Below are 18,771 nucleotides of genomic sequence, written 5' to 3'. Positions count from 1 at the left end.
AGAATTTATCATGCAGAAAAAAATGCCTTCTGAGCGAATTATTAAATCTGGCCTTATCAGATATTTCTAGTTTTGATCATAGATTCTATTTTAAGTTTCCTAGTCTTTCAATGCCATACATCAGAGTTTTAATCTTTGTAACATTTAGAGCTTCCACAGAAGGTGAAAGTTGTTTAGAATATTCTCCCAAATGATGTGGCTTTTCTTGGGGACAGTTTGGTAGTTTGTATCAAAAATCTCTAAAATACTGAAAATGTTTTCTAAATGAGTTTAGACGTGACTCGTAGACTTCAAGCCTGCGTGCTTCCTACATCTGCTTCCAAAAAGACCTTCCCAAATTGTCCTCTAGTGGCCACAGAAATTTTGGGACATTGAGAATTCCTCATTAACTTAAATAATGTGAGATTAAAGAGGTATTGGTCAGATTATTAACTCTTGGTAATCAGTTACTGAGTCCCTTGAATAAGATCTCAAACAACAGTGTCTTGTTGTGCAGACATTGAACCGTTGATAAGTCTCTCTATATCTTTCCAGATAAATGTTTTCCAAGTGATTGCATCAAAGAGGTTTTTTTACCTGAAAATTCATACATGGATGTAGCCTTCCTCTTAGACAGTTCTCGGACTATAGCAAGTGATGAGTTTAAGGCTGTGAAAACCTTGGTGAGCTCTATGATTGACAACTTCGAGGTTGCCTCAGAACCTAAAACCTCAGACTTTGGTGATAGGATTGCCTTGTTGGGCTATTCTCCTTGGGATAGTTCCAGGAGAAGGAAGGGTGTGGTAAAAACGGAGTTTGAGTTTATAACTTATGACAACCAAGTCCTAATGAAGAGGCACATCCAGACTTCCCTCCAACAGCTAAAAGGAGAAGCCACTATTGGCCACACCCTACAATGGGTCATGGAGAATCTCTTCGCACAGACACCCAACTTGAGAAGACACAAGGTCATCTTTGTGATCTCAGCTGGAGAATATCGTGAGAGCAAGGATTTCGTAAAGAAAGTGGCTCTGAGGGCCAAGTGTCAAGGCTACGTCATGTTTGTGATCTCCCTGGGCTCTGCGCATAAGGACGGCATAGAGGAGTTAGCCAGCCACCCACTTGATCACCATCTGATACAGCTTGGGAGGATTCATAAACCAGACCTGAATTATATTACGAAGTTTTTAAAGCCATTTGTTCACTCTGTCAGACGTAAGCCATTATTTTGTTTTTCTTCTTTGTTTTAATAAATTAGTGTTTGCTAATAGCATTGATAGCCTAACACATCTTTGAATCTAGAGCTAACCCAAATATACCCATTGGATGGTGCGATGGAGACAGAGATGAGACATATCCTGGTTATATCCTGTTTTTACCTTGGTTATAATGTGGTGAGACTTTTTTTCACGATAGAATGTCTTTTACATTAGATCTCAGGACTAGAAAGCACAGAGTGATTGGAGGTCTCCAGAGCCACATTTGTTCAACCTGAAGAAGTTTTAGCAGCTCTTTGATGAGTATTTACATAAAAGTTTTCCCTACTGCACTTGGTTTACTTTCTTTTTTTTTAAGTTTATGTATGTATTTTGAGAGAGAGAGAGAGAGAGAGAGAGAGAGAGAGAGAGAATGCATGAGCAGAGGAGGGGTAGGAGAGAGAGAGAGGGTGAGAGAGAGAATCCCAAGCAGGCTCCACACTGTCAGTGCTGGGCTTGGATTCATGAACTGCGAGTTCATGAGCTGAAACCAAGAGTCAGAAGCTTAACTGACTGAGCTACCCAGGCACCCCCAATACCTGGTTTGGCACGCCCTGGAGACCTGTATGAAGGTTTAAAGATGGCACAGTCCTGTGCTATTCCCGAAGAGTCTAAGCATACAAATCACATAGGAATCTTGCTAAAATGCAGGTCCCAGTTCAGTATGTATAGGGTGGAGCCTGAGATTCTGCATTTCTAACAGTCTCTCCCGTGATGTCCGTGCTCCTGGGCCAAGAATGACATTGTGAGTAGGAAGGCTCTAGGCCAATGCACTACAAAATGTCACTAGGATGGGTGCTAGTCCACCAACTGATCTGCAAGAGAGAAGTTCAGAAATTGAGAATAAACATCTAGAAACTTAAAGCAATTTGACATTGCCACAGCATACAAGTGCGTGAGCAGTGTACTCTGTCTCACATAACAAGATAGAAACCACAAGTATCAGTCTGCAAAGGATGAGAAGTAAAAATACCTTCCCCACAAATGGTTTGAGAAATATTCTTTCTAGAGCAATAGTTCTCAACTGGGGATGATGTTGTCCCCCAGACATTTGGAAATGTCTGGAGATACTTTTTTTTTTGTCACAACTGAGGGAAAGGATACTAGCATCTAGGGCTTAGAGACCAGGGATGCTGCTAAACATCCTCCAGTGACGCAGGATACCATCCCCTCCTCCGTAAAGCAAAAGATGGTCCAGCCCAAATTGTCAATAGCACTAAAATTGAGAAACCCTGCCTCTAGGGCATCCCATAGAATCAGGGCTGAACCTTTTCCTTCTGAGACTCTACCAGGTGTAGACCTTGGTTCTGCTGGAGCCAACCTCACTACCCTTGAACTCCAAAGTTTCCCTGACATTCAAGGAATCTCCAACAGTACCATTGTGGCGGTATCTTGAAAGTTCACTCTCCATTGCAGAGAGAGCTCCACCTTTTTGCTGTAACTCATATTTGATTGAAGAATCCCAACACCTTCCCTCTTGGGAACATCATGTTCTTTCTTTAAATGCCTTCGGTTGTATGATATTCCATTATGTTACGTAAAAAGCAAGAAAAAGTGCTTCCAATCAACTATTGGTACCAACTTGCCTATTAGAGTTTTATATTTTATAGTAATTAAAAGAGTTCAAATTTTAGATAGACTATCAGATATCACTCTTGTGCATGCATCAAAAGGGAATATGTATAAAATAGACTGGTGGAGGCATTCCTAAAATGTCTTTATATTCAAAATTGGATTCCTGTGAGCTATTTCTTGACTCAGATTCACTGATACCTTGTGAATTGATTGTCTTGTTCCATGCAATATTGTTCTTTAAGTCATCAAGATTGATGATGACACAGCACTTTTAAAAGACTATAGAATAATTAAAGCTGGACTTGGTGGATGCCTCAGGTTGCAGTTATTAGCGCTAGCTTATTTTTGATTTCCGCCTTCACAGTGTTGCTAGATGTATCCAATTCGTCCTATAACCACTTGGTTTGTAGGAGTTAAAAGACTCCTCTACTCATACTTCTGGGAATTTTTTCTAAACTACTGACCCTTATTCTATAAGCTTTGGTGCTGACACGTTTGCTCTTCCCACACGCACGGGAAATACCACCTGTATCACAGTTCCTGCCTCACTAATAGCAGCTGTCAAATGCGATTGATTAGACGACATAGTGTCATTTCAGAGAAAGGGGAAAAAATGTTCCTCTAAGAACTAAAGAAGTACAATTGTTATGAAACCACAAACATTCTGAAATATTTTCATGGCATTGTGGCTCATTCAGTGGCCAAAAGCCTCCTTTAAAAAATATTTTCCTGAATGAAGGGAAAAATTGATACGCTTCTTAATATTCCATAGCTTATAGAAAAGCAATGGCGAGGGGATAACGGGGCATGCTATTTACATCAGTAAGCTAAAATCTTTTCTTTGATTATTTTCCTCCTAGGAAATCCACATTAATGGGCGCAGAAGCACAGAAATAGCATCATGTAATAAAATGCTACCTTTTCTATGTTTGATCTATTAGCATAAATCTGAGTGGAAACGCCCTTCAGAATAAAATTTCCCTTAGATTCTGTTAGCCTGAGCATGTGGAAATCACGTGTCTCTGCCTCACAATTAACCCTTAAATGAACAATTCAAGGAGGTTTGTTTCCATGAGCCTAGTAATTCTTTGGCTGCAAAGCCCTCTGAAATCAAATTTTGAATGCTATTTCTAGTTGCTACTATTTTCTGTGTGCACCCCAGCCAAGTTTTGCTGAAATATTTTAGTGACATTTATTGCGTCAAGCCAATTCCTGTTGAGATTCTTGTTCCTTAGCAAACCTAATTTCTGATTTCAAAATCAGAAACTATAACTTTGCTCTCTCAATAGGGGGATTCAACCAGTACCCACCACCAATGCTTGAGAATGCCTGTAGACTCATCGGTTCAGAAGGAGAGGATAATCAATACAGCGATTTCCTGTGAGTTAGAAAGCTCTTATATGTACAAGGGACTGTTAATTGACTCATGGGTATACAACTGGCTGACGGTGGGTTATTAGGTTGAGGAGGCTAATAAGGTCTCTGAAGTAAAGGCTTTTCATGTATTCCATTTTCTGTAGCACTTGTTATGCGGCAACTGTGCTTTCCGGATTGATATGTCTATAACATCCTCATGGGCTTTATTACAAATTTGTCTTTCAATTCATGGTTTCCTGAGAAATTCCCACATTGAAATGTTCCCCAGAATAGAACCCAGAGTTTTGGCTCAACCACCTTGGCCTCCCTTCTCCTCTCTCCACACCGTCAGCACTAAGTTCTGGTCACATTGGAGTCTTGTCTGCCTTGTGTGAACCGTTGCTTCACCCTCCTGGGTTTCTGGTCACACCGCCTGGAACTCTGTTGCTACCAGTGAGATCTTACCCATCAACCATGGCCCTGATTGAAGCTGTCTCCTCTTTGAAGCCCATTTTTACTTTCAAAGTCCTTACTTTCTTGTACCTTCTTACACCACTGTGGAGGCACTTATTAGAGTATATCCCAATGTCATGTCTCACCCAAGTCTGGGGTTGCATATGATTCATTGTTTCATACCCCAAAAGATAGCATAAAAGACCCCACACCGTAATTGCACATGTAAGTATTTTTTCTTAAAGTGCACATGTAAGTATTTTTTCTTAAAGTCGTATCCTAAATAACAATGTGAATAATTAGAATGAATCTTGAAGCTCAAACAGAATGAGTAGCCCTTTTGGTTTCTCTGTACTTCTCTCTTTATTTCCCCAAGCTCGGATCCCTGACTGCAGCCTTGCAAAAGCCTAGATTTAAGCCCATAATTACTCCTTCCTCTCAGATTGCAATTAAGCAAAGAGCTTCTCAGAACAGATAAGGTCTCTTACACACATCCAGAAGCAAAACAGCGAGACGAAGCATTCTCAGAACTCATGCAAGTACGTATTCCTATAATGTCAGATTGCATTTACTTGGTAGTTTAGCAAGAAAGCGTCCAGCAGCCAACACATGAAGACTAATATGGCACTGATGTCACGTGAAGCAGTATTTCCCTACATTGGATAAGTCATGAGTTCACTTAAAGGCAAATCCATTCTTACGGAACTGCCGACAAAATATTATAATGTTACTCGAACATGTAAACCTAAATGCTATGTTTACAGTTCTTGTGCCACTATCAGACTAAAAAAAATGTGCATCACATCCAAGCAAACCCAGCAAAACACAAATTTTTTTTTAAATTTTTTTTTCAACGTTTTTATTTATTTTTGGGACAGAGAGAGACAGAGCATGAATGGGGGAGGGGCAGAGAGAGAGAGAGACACAGAATCGGAAACAGGCTCCAGGCTCCGAGCCATCAGCCCAGAGCCCGGCGCGGGGCTCGAACTCCCGGACCGCGAGATCGTGACCTGGCTGAAGTCGGACGCTTAACCGACTGCGCCACCCAGGCGCCCCAAAACACAAATTTAAAACACTAATTTAAGATAACGGATGATTCTGCTTTGCCAAAATAAAATTCCTGAAAACTAAAAAAAAATACAGTACATATTGATAAACGAATCTAAAATATGATGCATGTTGCAGAGGTACGTCTGCTTTCAGCTTGTCTACTCTGTTGCATGATGTCTTAATTCCTCACCCCTTGTCCTTACCTGGTACTGTTGCAGAATTATGCATATTGTGTGTCATGATATCATTTGGCTTTCACTTGGGCTGAACGTATTATTCATGTGTCGTATCTGACTTTTTTCCCTTTCCTCATTAACTCTCAACAGTTAAGGCAATAATACTCCTGGGTGCTGAATATTAGTAGCAAACACAGATGTGAACATGGACATTGAAATTGCATAAAGGTGCCTAAATAGAATAAAAGTAACAATCAACTTGTATTGAATGTGTTTTCTGTCATCATCTAAACAAAAACACAGTGTTACCAAGTTATAAAGAATTCTTAAACTCCTAAGACCATAAATGTAATACCATTTTAAGAGCTATGATGTCAATGAGGTAAGTTTTGTACCGTCTTATTCTTCTCAGAACAGTTTTTGGTAAATTACTATTTTCTGTATTTTCTATGGGGATTGATATCAATATGAGGGATTATATGGTGGTTCCAAATAACCTATGATAGAGGTTCTTGACATTTATCTAATACTCTGTCACCAATCAGACTTGGTTTATTCCAAAGTAATGGTCATTAGGCAATAAGCAGATGGGGGAAAAAGAAGGATAAATGGGAATTTTTATTTATCAGTTTATACTTTTTTAAAATAAGAAAATCTTAATAATTGTATTGAAATGCATTTAGATTTTTATCACCTGTATTTCTTTTAAGAAATGATTAAGTAATGGGGCGCCTGGGTGGCGCAGTCGGTTAAGCGTCCGACTTCAGCCAGGTCACGATCTCACGGTCCGTGAGTTCGAGCCCCGCGTCAGGCTCTGGGCTGATAGCTCGGAGCCTGGAGCCTGTTTCCGATTCTGTGTCTCCCTCTCTCTCTTCCCCTCCCCCGTTCATGCTCTGGCTCTCTCTGTCCCAAAAATACAAAAAAAAAAAAAAAAAAAAAGAAAAAAAAAGAAATGATTAAGTAATATATCACATTGTTAGGAAATCTTATTTGCATTCCCAAAGCTGTGGAGATTCACCTAAAGCTTTCCATTTTATCTGCTAGATTGACTCCTGAGCCACATGAGGTTTCTTCGGGAGAGAACAGCTTCCCTGGCCAGGAATTAAGTGCTGGGAAAGACTCATCCTTTGTGTTGGAGGACAGTGGAAGTGACCACTTGGTTTACATCGCAAGCCACATGCTGATGCCACAAGAATTAACGATTAAATATGAAAAAGGTCAGGATTCTGAAGAAATTGCAAGTTTCACTTCTGGTAAGGAAATGAAAAGTGATGATGGACATTTTTAAATGACGGGGTCCTCATCTTTTAACACTAGCAGAGAATCAAGTAAAATGAATCGTGTTATCTAAAGCAGCTTTTCTCGAGTTCAACATAGTAGCTGCAACGGCTTTTATTGAAAAGGAAGATTTAGACGGCAACAGGCACCACTGAGGAGATCACTGATACAAGCTCTAAGAAATGTCCCTGATACTCTCACCTAACTTGAGATTTCTCTAGCCTCCACAGCTTAACAGGTTAGTGTGATGTAGTAGAAGGAAAAAATACAGAGAACATTGGAGCAAAGGAAGGATTGAAATCACTTTAAGAGTTGGCCAGGCCAGGGCCTCAGACATTGCAATTGCATGAGAAGGTGTGTTATGTTGGAGGTACTTGGAAATGACAGAGCACAGACGTCCCCGCGGCCTACTCTGAATGGCAAAGCAAGAAACCGTTATCTTCCGGCAGGTTTAATAGTTTCAAACCAATCAGACACAGAGGACTTTTGTCTGTGTCTTCACTGAAAAGGGTGACGTTCTAAACAGACTTCAACCATTTCAGCTGTGCACCTACGGGCTTCCAAAATGCTCCTTTGGCCAGAATGCTCGCATTTCAAGCATTATGTCCTAAGTATCATGTATGTTGTTAGACTGCACAAGTTTAATAGAAAAAGGGGCCAATTTCGTGCCACTTATCATACTCATTCTCAGCGATTTCCTTGGATAAATTGTCCCCCTCCTTATGAAATATAAATATTTGAATTTATCGCAAAAACAACTGAACTTTCCCTTTTGAAGCTAGAATTAAGAATAAAAAGGTCAGTCATTGGTTGAAACATAAGGCTTAAAAAAAGAGGTAATGCAGTAAAACCAAATGTGTGTAATGCTGTGGCATCATGACATTCAACTGTGTCTATTTTTAAACAATTTTTATTATCCTATAGACATAGCTCAAGCAAGAGAATAGAATACTTCTTTTTAATGGATATAGCTAATTTTGGGTGTTCATTTCAATGATATGGTATAGGAATTTATGATGGTTTGGTTTAAAAAGAAGAAAAAGAAAAAAAAAATAAGTTGTTTGACAGGGTTAGAATACCAAACGTCAATTGTGATTGTTTCATTAGAGGTAAGCATTCTAAAGTCTAAGAATTCAGAAATGTGAATCTTTTCAGGAAAAGACAGATATGACTGGATATTTAAGAAAAAAAGAAAAAGAAACTCATCCTTGTTGCCATTTTTTAAAATGTTTATTTATTTATTTTTGAGAGAGAGAGACAGAGTATGAGCAGGGGAGGGGCAGAGAGAGAGAGAGAGAGAGAGAACAAATCTAAAGCAGGCTCCAGGCCCTAGCTATCAGCACAGAGTCTGAAGCGGGGCTTGAACCCATGAACTGTGAGATCATGACCTGAGCCAAAGTCGGACGCCTAACCGACTAAGTCACCCAGGCGCGCCTGTTGCCATTTTTAACAACCATTGTTCAGTAATATTAGAAAGACTTTTCATTTGGTTTTCCAGATGTTGGAGAACTGAGATACTTGTAGCCAGCGGAAGGTCCATTTTGGCTGAACAAACAATTGTACATGGCTCTCGTAGGAAAAAATGTAGACTGTTAGTTGCCCCTCCCCACTTCATTTCTCCTGGAATGGGTTGAAGTGTATTGGGAGTTCTGTGGAGGATATTGTCATGTTGTGGTGCCTGCAAACGGTGTGAGTGTCAGACCTAAGGATAATATATATATTTTAACCTTTAAAATAAGTCTTGAGTTTCAGATCATGACTGTTGTCTAGGGACTTTGTGCTATTTTCTTTTTTTTCTTCCTCCCTCCCTTCCTTCATTCCTTCCTTCCTTCCCTTTCTTTTCTTCCCTTTCCTTCCTTCTCTTTCCTTCCTTTCTTCCTCCCTCCCTCCTTCCCTCCTTCTCTTTCTTTCATCATCTTTAGCCAGTTGCGAAAACCTGCTGAGAACTTTGTATATAATGTGCTGTCCTCGGAAAGTACATTGTGGTTCAGATATTGTATTCAGTTGCTAAGAGATGAGCTTTGATTAGTTTCAGATGTATGGCACAAAGGAAAGGTTGATAACTTGCATAAGCACCTCCATATGCTGTGCTTATTACTCATTTGTAATGTGATGCTGATGGCTGCTTTTCCTGCTCTTGAACTGAGAGTCTTGGGGGAAAGTGGGAATCTGAACTGTTTAAGAAAAGTATAGTTGCCAGAGTCCCGTGCACTGGCAGTGAGTTGTGTATCTTTCACAGGAAGCATAATCACCATCTCTCTACCTGTGCCCATCCCTTTGCTTCTTACCACCTGCTCTGATTTCCAAGTTTGCCTTCAATTCCATCACCTTTCCTGGCCCTCTCCAGTCCTTATCAGCAGCTAAAGAACAGTCCGTATCAGAATCACCTGTAAGTCCTTCCTAAGCACGGATTGCTAAACCCTCCTCAGAACGACTGCTTTATATTTAGGGGTTTGAGTGGCGAAGAAAGGCTACGGGCTTTAAAACCACTGATGATTTTGGTATGTCCTCAAGTTTGAGATCCACTATCCCAGGGATTCTCAAAGGGTGGTCCCTAAACCAGCAGCATGAGCAGCCCCTGGAAACTCGTTAGAAATGCAGCTTCTCAGCATCCATCCCAGACCCACTAAGTCAGAAACTCTGGGGCTGGGGTTCAGCAATCTGAGTTTTCACCAGCAGCACAGGAGACTCTTACACAGGTTGTCTTCAGAACTACTGCTTACCCTACCACTTTGGGTCCCGGATTTGCTTTACGTTCTCAATGGAGCCGAAAGCAATCGAATGTCTAGTATCACAGAACAGAAGTGGGTGTCCCGTTTCCGAAGGATTCCAGGTGAACTGCGTTACGGTTTTATTTTATTCATCTAAGACCACTGAACAGTCATCCCTCCCTCCATCTAACATCTAACAAAAACACTTTTTAAGATCTATATACATAGAGATAATGTAGAGATAATATCATGCATTTTGACCACAACATCTGCCATATAAAAATTCTTTGGAAAATTCAGTCCTTCCTAATTATGTGCCAATGAAATACATGAGTTCTTTGGAATTATGTAATGAAAAATGGGTGGTTTAATTCTAAGCATCTTGCAAGTGTTGACCCACTGGTAAGCATAGCACTTGCATCAAGTATGCTATGTTGACCAATGTTTAAGATACAGTCAGTCTACTTTCAAGATTAAAGGACAGGATAATTTGTAATGAAACATTAAATATTAACCCAAATTCAGCCTAGGGTTCGCTCATAGCTTTAAGGGGTCTCAGGCCATAGGATAACTTCAACTGATGTTCTTTTCAATGAATTTCATCTGGTGATGAGAAGCAACACTTCTCCCTTTCAGCTAATCTGGTATCGTGCCTAAGGGAATTTGCAGCTTTGTTTTACATTTTTTATTTTTCTAACTTTAATCTGTTTCCAATCTACAAATCAGCTTTTTTTTCTTTTTTTTTAAGCCAATATGTCTTTTGACTTCGACTCAGTCACAGGGTATTAGAGCTGAAAAGGTATTTAGTGATGACCTCTTGCAAATTCACCTAAGGGCAATTGCGCTCTACCTGCCCCAGGAGACTTACTGCAATGTCTGGAGATGATTTTTGTTGTCACAACTGGAGAGTGCTACTAACATCTAATGGGTAGAGGCCATGGATGTTGCTAAACATCCTACAATGCCCAGAATTCCCCCTCCCAACAAAGAATTATCCAAACTGTCAATAGTGGGAGAAACCCTGTTTTAGAAGAAACTTCGTGCCCCCAAGGTCATTCAGGAAGATTCAAAATAGGGACTCACAATCCCTACACTCTTAGACTCTCAAAATTCTGCTGATTTTTTAAAAATTATAAAAGTACAAAATTTGAATGTTGAGAACCTCAAATAATTTAGTAAGCAGCTATTTGTAGTGTAGAATATATTCTTTGGTTTTTCCATAGCATATAGGTTTACATAGTTTCATTCAATTGGATATTCTGTTTTCCATGTAATATGTCATATGTTTTACATATTGCTGCAGGCTTCATACTGATTTTTCTGTATCCTCATAATGTTGCTTTCAATGAGTGAATTTATTTATCTCTTGTTGAACACTTACCTTCTAATTTTTGCTGTCATGTACTGAGCTTGAATATGTTATCTTGACTTCTGCTAAATTTAAATCTGTGCTGGAATTAAATGCAGAATTGGCTTCTCAGTCCCCCATGGAACACCAGTGAAGTGTCCTACTTTCGTATCAGTATACATTCTAAAAAGGAGGTCAGTAATAAAATTGTGGTCATACCTGAATTTTATTTTATTTTTTTAAATGTTTGTTTGAGAGAGAGTGGGAGAGAGCATGTGCGAATGAGGAGAGGGGCAGAGAGAGAGAGGGAGAGAGAGAGCATCCCAAGCAGGCTCTGCACTGTCAGCGTGGAGCCCGATAAAGGCTCAATCCCATGAACCGTGAGATCATGACCTGGGCTGAAATCGAGAATACGACACTTAACCAACTGAGCCACCCAGGAGCCCCTGAATTTTAATGTTTCATGAACTCCTTAGGAAATCTCACCCATCTTGACGTTCTTTGGGGGAATCAACTGAGTTTCCTGATCCGCTTAAGACATTAAGACGACCAGTTTTGGTTGTCTTCTTTGAAGGTTTTGCATGTGGGCAAAACTAATGTGAACTGATGGTTCAAGGTGTGTGGACTTTTTGAATTCGGATGCACATGACGGTTGCTTCTGTATGTCTCAAGCAATTATTTACCGCAAGTGATAAAGTAATGCTCTAGAGCACGACTGACATTTTTTTATGTGGCCTCTTTCTTAAGGAATAAAACGTGGGGGCTTGAAGTAGTAATTGGGTCATAGTGACGGTGGTGGTGGTAGAGATGGTGTTGGCATCACCACCATAGAGGTGGTGGCGGTGAAGGTGTTAGCCGTTGCTGCTGGTGGGGGTAGAGGTGTGTAGTAGAGATGTTGGCGATAGTGGCATTGTTGATGGCAGAGAGGGAGGTGAGGGTATGAGACTTGGGTGGTGATGATCAGGACGGTGATACTGGTGTTGGTGGGGAGGTGATGGGGGTGGAGGTGATAGTGACAGCCCCCGCTGAGGGCTTAACTATATGAAAGCACTAAGCGTTTGTGCTAATATGATTACTCAGATGGCCTTTCATGTAGCAAACATGTATTTGGCTCCTGTTCTGAGTTAAGCCCTGAGCTAGTCTCTTTGGGGGGGGGGGGGTTAGAGAGCTTTTGTTTTGTTTTGTTTTAAAGACTCAGAGGCCCCGTCTTCAAGGAGCTTGTGGTCTTCAGGGATACTTGTGGTCAGAAAGTATTCAGTTTGATTAAAAGTGCAAATGGAATGCTTTGGTTATTCCATGCAGTACGATTCTCAAAGCACTGTGGGCACTATCTCACTTGACGATTGAATAATGCGTGAGGAATAACCATAACCACAGAAGCTACTGCTTACTTAGTGCAACTGTGTGCCAGGCACAATGCTAAGCACATTATATCCATGATTTCATTTAATCTGTACCAAAAAGCCTATCGTTTTTATTATTATTACATTGTGTGCTTTACAGATGAGGATATTTAATATGCAAAAGTTAAGAACTTCAAGCCAAGCCACAGAGCTTTAAGTGGTAGGGCCAGGATTCAAACCCATGCCCACTTACTTTTATCGGTGTGTTCCCTGTTGCTTGCTGATGGCATTGTCTGCATTTACAGATGAAGAAATATATCCAGTTGCCAAATTTGAGAAGAAGTTCAATCACGTCATCATTTGGGAGACTTATTTCTAAATCATTTTGGTAGTGCCATTTTATTTTAAAAATTTAATTTTATTTAAAAAAATTCCTACTTATAAACTCATCCAGAGGCACTCAGGCCAGAATAAATTGATTTCATAAACTGTTTATAAACTCATTTAGAGGCCAGAGCGCAGAATAACACCATGAAGACTAAAATGCCAGATCTGGGTGGTTTGGGTCTAAATAATTCCTAAGGCACGCATCACTTTTTCTCAGTATGCTGGTACCTTCTGCAGACTATTGTTTCAGAGCATGAAGCAGACAGCAAGAGTGAGTCTTTCAGACTAAGTGCCACCTAGAAGAGTCTACACCAAGAAAGGTATTCATTCTAAGTCTTTGGGGGCAAAGGATGAAATCTATTTTAAGACCATCCCTTCTACTTACTCAGGCAGATGGGGAAGAGAGGACCTCATACAACAAAACAAGAGAATTTTTAATGTGTCTGGTTTTTTCTTTGGTGTAAAATCATGACACATAGTCACACATACTCTTGAGCCTCCCTCCCTCGCTTCCCCAGCTTAGAGCTTGGCCAGTGACCTCAGCAGACAGGAGGGAGGACAGGCCAGGGGTGGCACCTGTTTTTTTTAAATTTTTTAATGCTTATTTATTTTTGAGAGGGAGAGACAGAGTGCGAGCAGGGGAGGGTTTGGAGAGAGAGGAAGACACAGAATCCGAAGCAGGCTCCAGGCTCCGAGCTGTCAGCACAGAGCCCGACATGGAACTCGAACACACGAACCATGAGATCATGACCTGAGCCGAAGTTGGATGCTTAACTGACTGAGCCACCCAGGCACCCCAAGGGGTGGCATTTTTAAATGGAAAGGTACATAAATTATTGCCAACTCCTCCATAGTTAAGCATTCATAAACACAACAGAATGAGGTTTCTCATTTCTGAGAGCACACACATGTACGCATGTGCAAGCTGTGTTCCACTAACACCAGTTGACTATGCATGTTTTCTTCTGGAAATTCTGATTTGTGAAATATAGTAACATGGGAAGGATTTTCAGATGTCTGGGACTTTTCCATTTGTTTATTTCCCTCTAAAAATTGTATTTGTGGAGTATTCGGGATATGTTAGGCACAGTACAAGCTTTATCTAATTCTCTAAAAAACCTTATAAGGTTATGGTTTATTATTACTGTTTTTAAGTAATGAAACTGAGATACGGAGGGTCACAGAGGTAACAAATGGCAGAGACAGGACTCAAACAAACCGCAAAGGTTCTGCTCATAACCACTGTCGTACGATGCCTAGAGAAGACAAAATTGCAAATTTTATTTAATTCATCTAGTTGCCTACTTTTGGAAGAAAACTTTCTCTAGTGGCTTCAGTCAGAAGGAATAGCAGTTGACCGAGAACCTCATTCTTCAGATCAGGTCCCAGGGCCTTTGGCGAGGTGGTTCATGTGTCCCTTAATGTGTCTGCAGTGTTCTTATGTCTGATGACCAGTTCTGAAGGAGTTACATGTGTGGGGCTCAAATCCTGCCTCTTCCCCTTAGAGGCTGTCATCTCTTGGCCAAGTCATTTACTCGCTCCAAGCCTCCGCTTGCTCATCTGCAGAAAGGGAATAATGGTAATTCCACCCTCATCGTGCCTTGTGGAAGGTTAAATGAGAGAAGGCATGCGTAGAGCTGAGCACAAGACCTAAAGTGAACTGAACGCTCAATTAAATACTCAGAGGGTGGGAAAGCAGCAAAGAACACATTGCTAACCTCCTGGGAAGTCTGACAAAACAAGGTTAACTTGAACCTCTCAGCCACAGCTCATGTGGACAGAAATATGCACATAAGGTAGTCTCAGTTGTACATGTGGCTTGCCTGTGGAGAACATATGGCTCATTTTGTCCCCTGGACAGAGGGCCAGATCACTGGATAACTCATGCATATCCTGAGGTTTCTCACGAAGGCCACGAAAAGCAGTATAGCTACTTCACAGCATACTTAATCCCATTCCAAATGGCGCAGGTCCTGAAGATTCTCCCTTCTCTCTGAGTTCCCTTTCCACCCCACTTCTCCCTAAAGTTACTGGAGCACATATGGTGTTATGGCTTACATGTTGGCCAGAGTTAGGCTAATCTCTGGGGGCGCTTCCCTGGAAACCTAACTGGATCCTTCATTCCTTCCAAGCCTCCTCCACAGTAAAGTGAGCCAGCCCTTCCTCTTCTGCCATTCTGAGGAAATTCTTCCATAGACTTGAAGATGGGAATTTGGCTTCTTGACATTTCCAGAAAATACACAGCATTGCCATGAGCTCCGGGTATATTGTATCCACACTCCTGCCAGGTTTTCTTGAGGGAAAATATTTTTGAAGGCTCACTCTCCCTAAGTAAAATAAATTTAGACTCAAAGTAGAAAAATCATTCTTTATGTTCGACAAATTTAGAGTTTTTTAACCGTAAGCATCCACTTTTAGCTTCTTGAGTTTCATGCTATTCCTGTAAATAGAAAGAGAGCCTAGGGGCGCCTGGGTGGCTCAGTCAGTTGAGCGTCAGACTTCGGCTCAGGTCATGATCTCACGGTTCGTGAGCTCGAATTCCGCGTCAGGCTCTGTGCTGACAGCTCAGAGCCTGGAGCCTGCTTCTGATTCTGTGTCCCCTTCTGTCTCCACCCCACCCCTGCTTGTGCTCTGTCTCTCTCCGTCTTTCAAAAATGAATACACATAAAAAAAATTTTTAGAAAGACAGCCTATTTTTATCGATTTTTGTAGGCGAAAATACACCCCATTAGAAATTAATGCTGCTGGGTACTTTGGAAAAGGATTGAGATTTTGTTCAGTTATAAAGAGAAAATTGGAAAAACCAGTAATCTTTTTGATATGAACACGTGTGAAAAAATATTTCACTAACATAAGTCAGCCCTCTTCCTCTGTCAAAACATTTGTGAAATACTTTTCCTCGTGCTTTGATAAAGTGTGTTGATTGACCTTTATAAGGAAGCCAGAATGCTTTAGTTGGAAAACAGAGATACTGATGACAGAGCAGGTGGTGGTTAGTTAACTCCAGGATGGTAAACTTCAACATGACAGAAATGACTATTTAACCGACCTTCACAGTTGCTAATACACTATAGCCAAGAACTCTAGAAGTGTTTTTGGTGGTGATGTTTTAGGGCTAAAGTGTGTTACATAGCAATCACAGCGAGGAAGAATATAAAATAAATGCTTTTGTCTGCACTTTAATAGTTTCATTAGAGACCTTTATCTTGATAAAAAAAATTCTAAGAAGAATTTAAAACTAGGTTCCTGGTGGGGAATGGGAGGCCCACAAGTTTTATACATACTTGTGAAATACAAAATCCTATTCAGTTACTACAAGTGTATTGATAAAGGAAGGATCTGGTATATAAATGATGAATCCTTAGTCCTTTTGTGAAAAGGAAGAGAACATAGGAACATCTCAAACAAAATGGCCAGTTCTTATCTATTTTATATATATGTATATTTATATTTATATTTATATTTATATTTATATTTATATTATTTATATCTCTACACACACACACACACACACACACACACACCCCAATAGTTTTCAGGACACTAGACATCAGGAATTGAAAGATTGATCCCTGAGAGGCAGAAACAAATGAGGTAAAACCTATGCTCCAGCTTACTGCCATGGTGCAGAAAGGAGGAATTCAAGTGGAGCCCAATGCACTCCTAGAGATGAGGAGGCAGAGCTGAGAACCCAGGGAGACCAAGATGGTAAGAGTTCCCAGGACAGAATACCAGAGAGGAGAGAGCTTCAAAGAGAGAGAACTCCAGAGATCTGCAGAGGGTCCCCTTAATTATTCAGCAGAATGGTGATGATACATGCATATGAAGAAATGCCCTAAGCCTGGGGGAAGAACCATCAGAAAAGATTACAGAATAGTGCCAGTTGTTCACAGAGGGCCAGGAACAATGCTTTTTCCTGCCAGCAAGCCTAGAAAAACTCATAATTCATAGAGTATTAGGGGAGAAAACTCAGGAAGGTCTTGTCTCAGTAGTGGGGGGGAATAATTAGCTTTAAATTAAGCACTGCTCTAGATTTGCCACCTAAATCATAATAGCATGACCCAAAAGGATCAAACCGTTTTCATGTAACATGAATATTTATAGGAAAACAAAAGTATTCCATATCAGAAAAAGGAGCATTTCACAATATCTGGCACAAAAAGAAGCATGAAAGGCATGACCATAATCAAGAACATAATCACTCTTAAAACGAAGTGGAACTGACACAGATATTAGAATTAGCAAAGGTATCAAAATAGTTATTATAACTATATTCCATATGTGAAAAAGTTAAGCAGAGATGTGCAAGATATAAGAAAAAGATTCAAATAGAATATGTAGAGATAAAAAGTTGCAATGTCTAGGATGAGCAATACACTGGATGGGATTAATAGCAAATCAGATTTGGTAAAAGAAAATATCAATAAACTTAAAGACATGGCAATAGAAATTATCCAAAATAAAACTAAGGGAGAGAAAAGATTTTTTAAAAGTGAAAAGAACATCAGAGTTTCAATACCCTCTCTCAATAATTGGTAGACTATCAGCAGGGATACAATGGTCTTGAGCAACCTTAGTAACTAACCTCACCTAATGGATATTAATAGAATACTCCACACAACAACAAAATTCACATTCTTTGCAATACACATGAAACACTCACCAAGATAGTCCATATTGTGGGCCATAAAGCAATTCTCAAAAGTTTAAGAGATTGAAGTCATGCCAAATATATTCTCTGACCAAAACAGAATTAAATTAAAAATCAATGGCAGAAAGATCTTCAAAAAATCCTCAAGTGTTTGGAAACTAAATGAAACACTTCTAAATAATCCATGATCAAAGAAGAAATCAGAAAGGAAATTAGAAAGTATTTCGAAATGAGTGAAAATAAAATCACAATATACCAGAATTTGTGAGATTCCACTAACGCAATACTTACAAGATCATCTATAGCATTAAATACTTACATTGGTAAAGAAGAAAGTTTTCAGAACAATGACTTCAAATTTCACCTCAAGAAATCAGCAAAGAAAGAACCCAGGGTAAGCAGAAGAAGAAAGGAAGTAATAAAATTAAAGTGGAACTCAATGAAATAGAAAAGAGAAAATCAGTAAAACCAAAAAGGTGTTTCTTTGAGAACGTCAATAAAATTGGGTGACTGTCAGCTTTGCTGACGGCTCAGAGCCTGGAGCCTGCTTCAGATTCTGTGTCTCCCTCTCTCTTTGCCCTTCCGCACTCGTGCTCTGTTTCTCTCTCAAAAATAAACAAACATTAAAAGTTTTTTAAGAAAATGATAAACTCACCAGGAAAAAAGAAAAGACACTATTAAATCAGGAATGAGAGAGTAAACATAGTCTACACATATTAAAAGGATAATCAGAGAATATGATAAATAATATTTTGCCTCTAAAGTAGCTTAGGTGAAATAGACAGATTGATTTCTTGCAATTTTCACAAATTACCAGAGCTCATTCAAGAAGTAATCTAAGTAGCCCTAAACTTATTAAAGCAATTGATTTGTAGTTCAAAATTTCCCATATGGAAGCCAAAATAACTTCACTGGTAAATTCAACAAAACATTTAAGGAAGAAATAATACTAATTCTACACAAACTCTTACAGAAAATTAAAGAGGGAGAAATTCTTTTCCAGCTCATTCTTTGAGGCCAGATTACCATGATAGCAAAACCAGACAAAGGCATTATGTGAAAATGAAAGTACATGCCAATATTCCTCATAAACATAGATGTAAAATTCAAAACAAAATTTTAAGTAAATCAAATCCAATATTAACTTGATTGTTGTAATCATTACACAAGGTATAGTGTTATTAAAATACCACACTGTAAACCTTACA

General features: G+C 39.7%; 1 protein-coding gene across 3 annotated transcripts in view; it reads left to right on the top strand.

Moving 5' to 3' along the window:
- COL6A5 (collagen type VI alpha 5 chain) overlaps positions 1 to 18,771 on the top strand; it is a 132,577-nt gene that overhangs the window by 99,606 nt on the left and 14,200 nt on the right. For all 3 annotated transcript variants that reach the window (XM_045037623.1, XM_045037622.1, XM_045037621.1), the window contains exons 35-37: positions 535 to 1,194; positions 4,100 to 4,190; positions 6,890 to 7,098. In XM_045037623.1, coding sequence (XP_044893558.1) covers positions 535 to 1,194; positions 4,100 to 4,190; positions 6,890 to 7,098 — 960 coding nt within the window. The remainder of the gene's footprint in view (positions 1 to 534; positions 1,195 to 4,099; positions 4,191 to 6,889; positions 7,099 to 18,771) is intronic.

The sequence above is a fragment of the Felis catus genome, chromosome C2 (assembly GCF_018350175.1).
Source record: "Felis catus isolate Fca126 chromosome C2, F.catus_Fca126_mat1.0, whole genome shotgun sequence".
Lineage (NCBI taxonomy): Eukaryota > Metazoa > Chordata > Mammalia > Carnivora > Felidae > Felis > Felis catus.
This window is presented reverse-complemented; position numbering and strand designations above follow the sequence as displayed.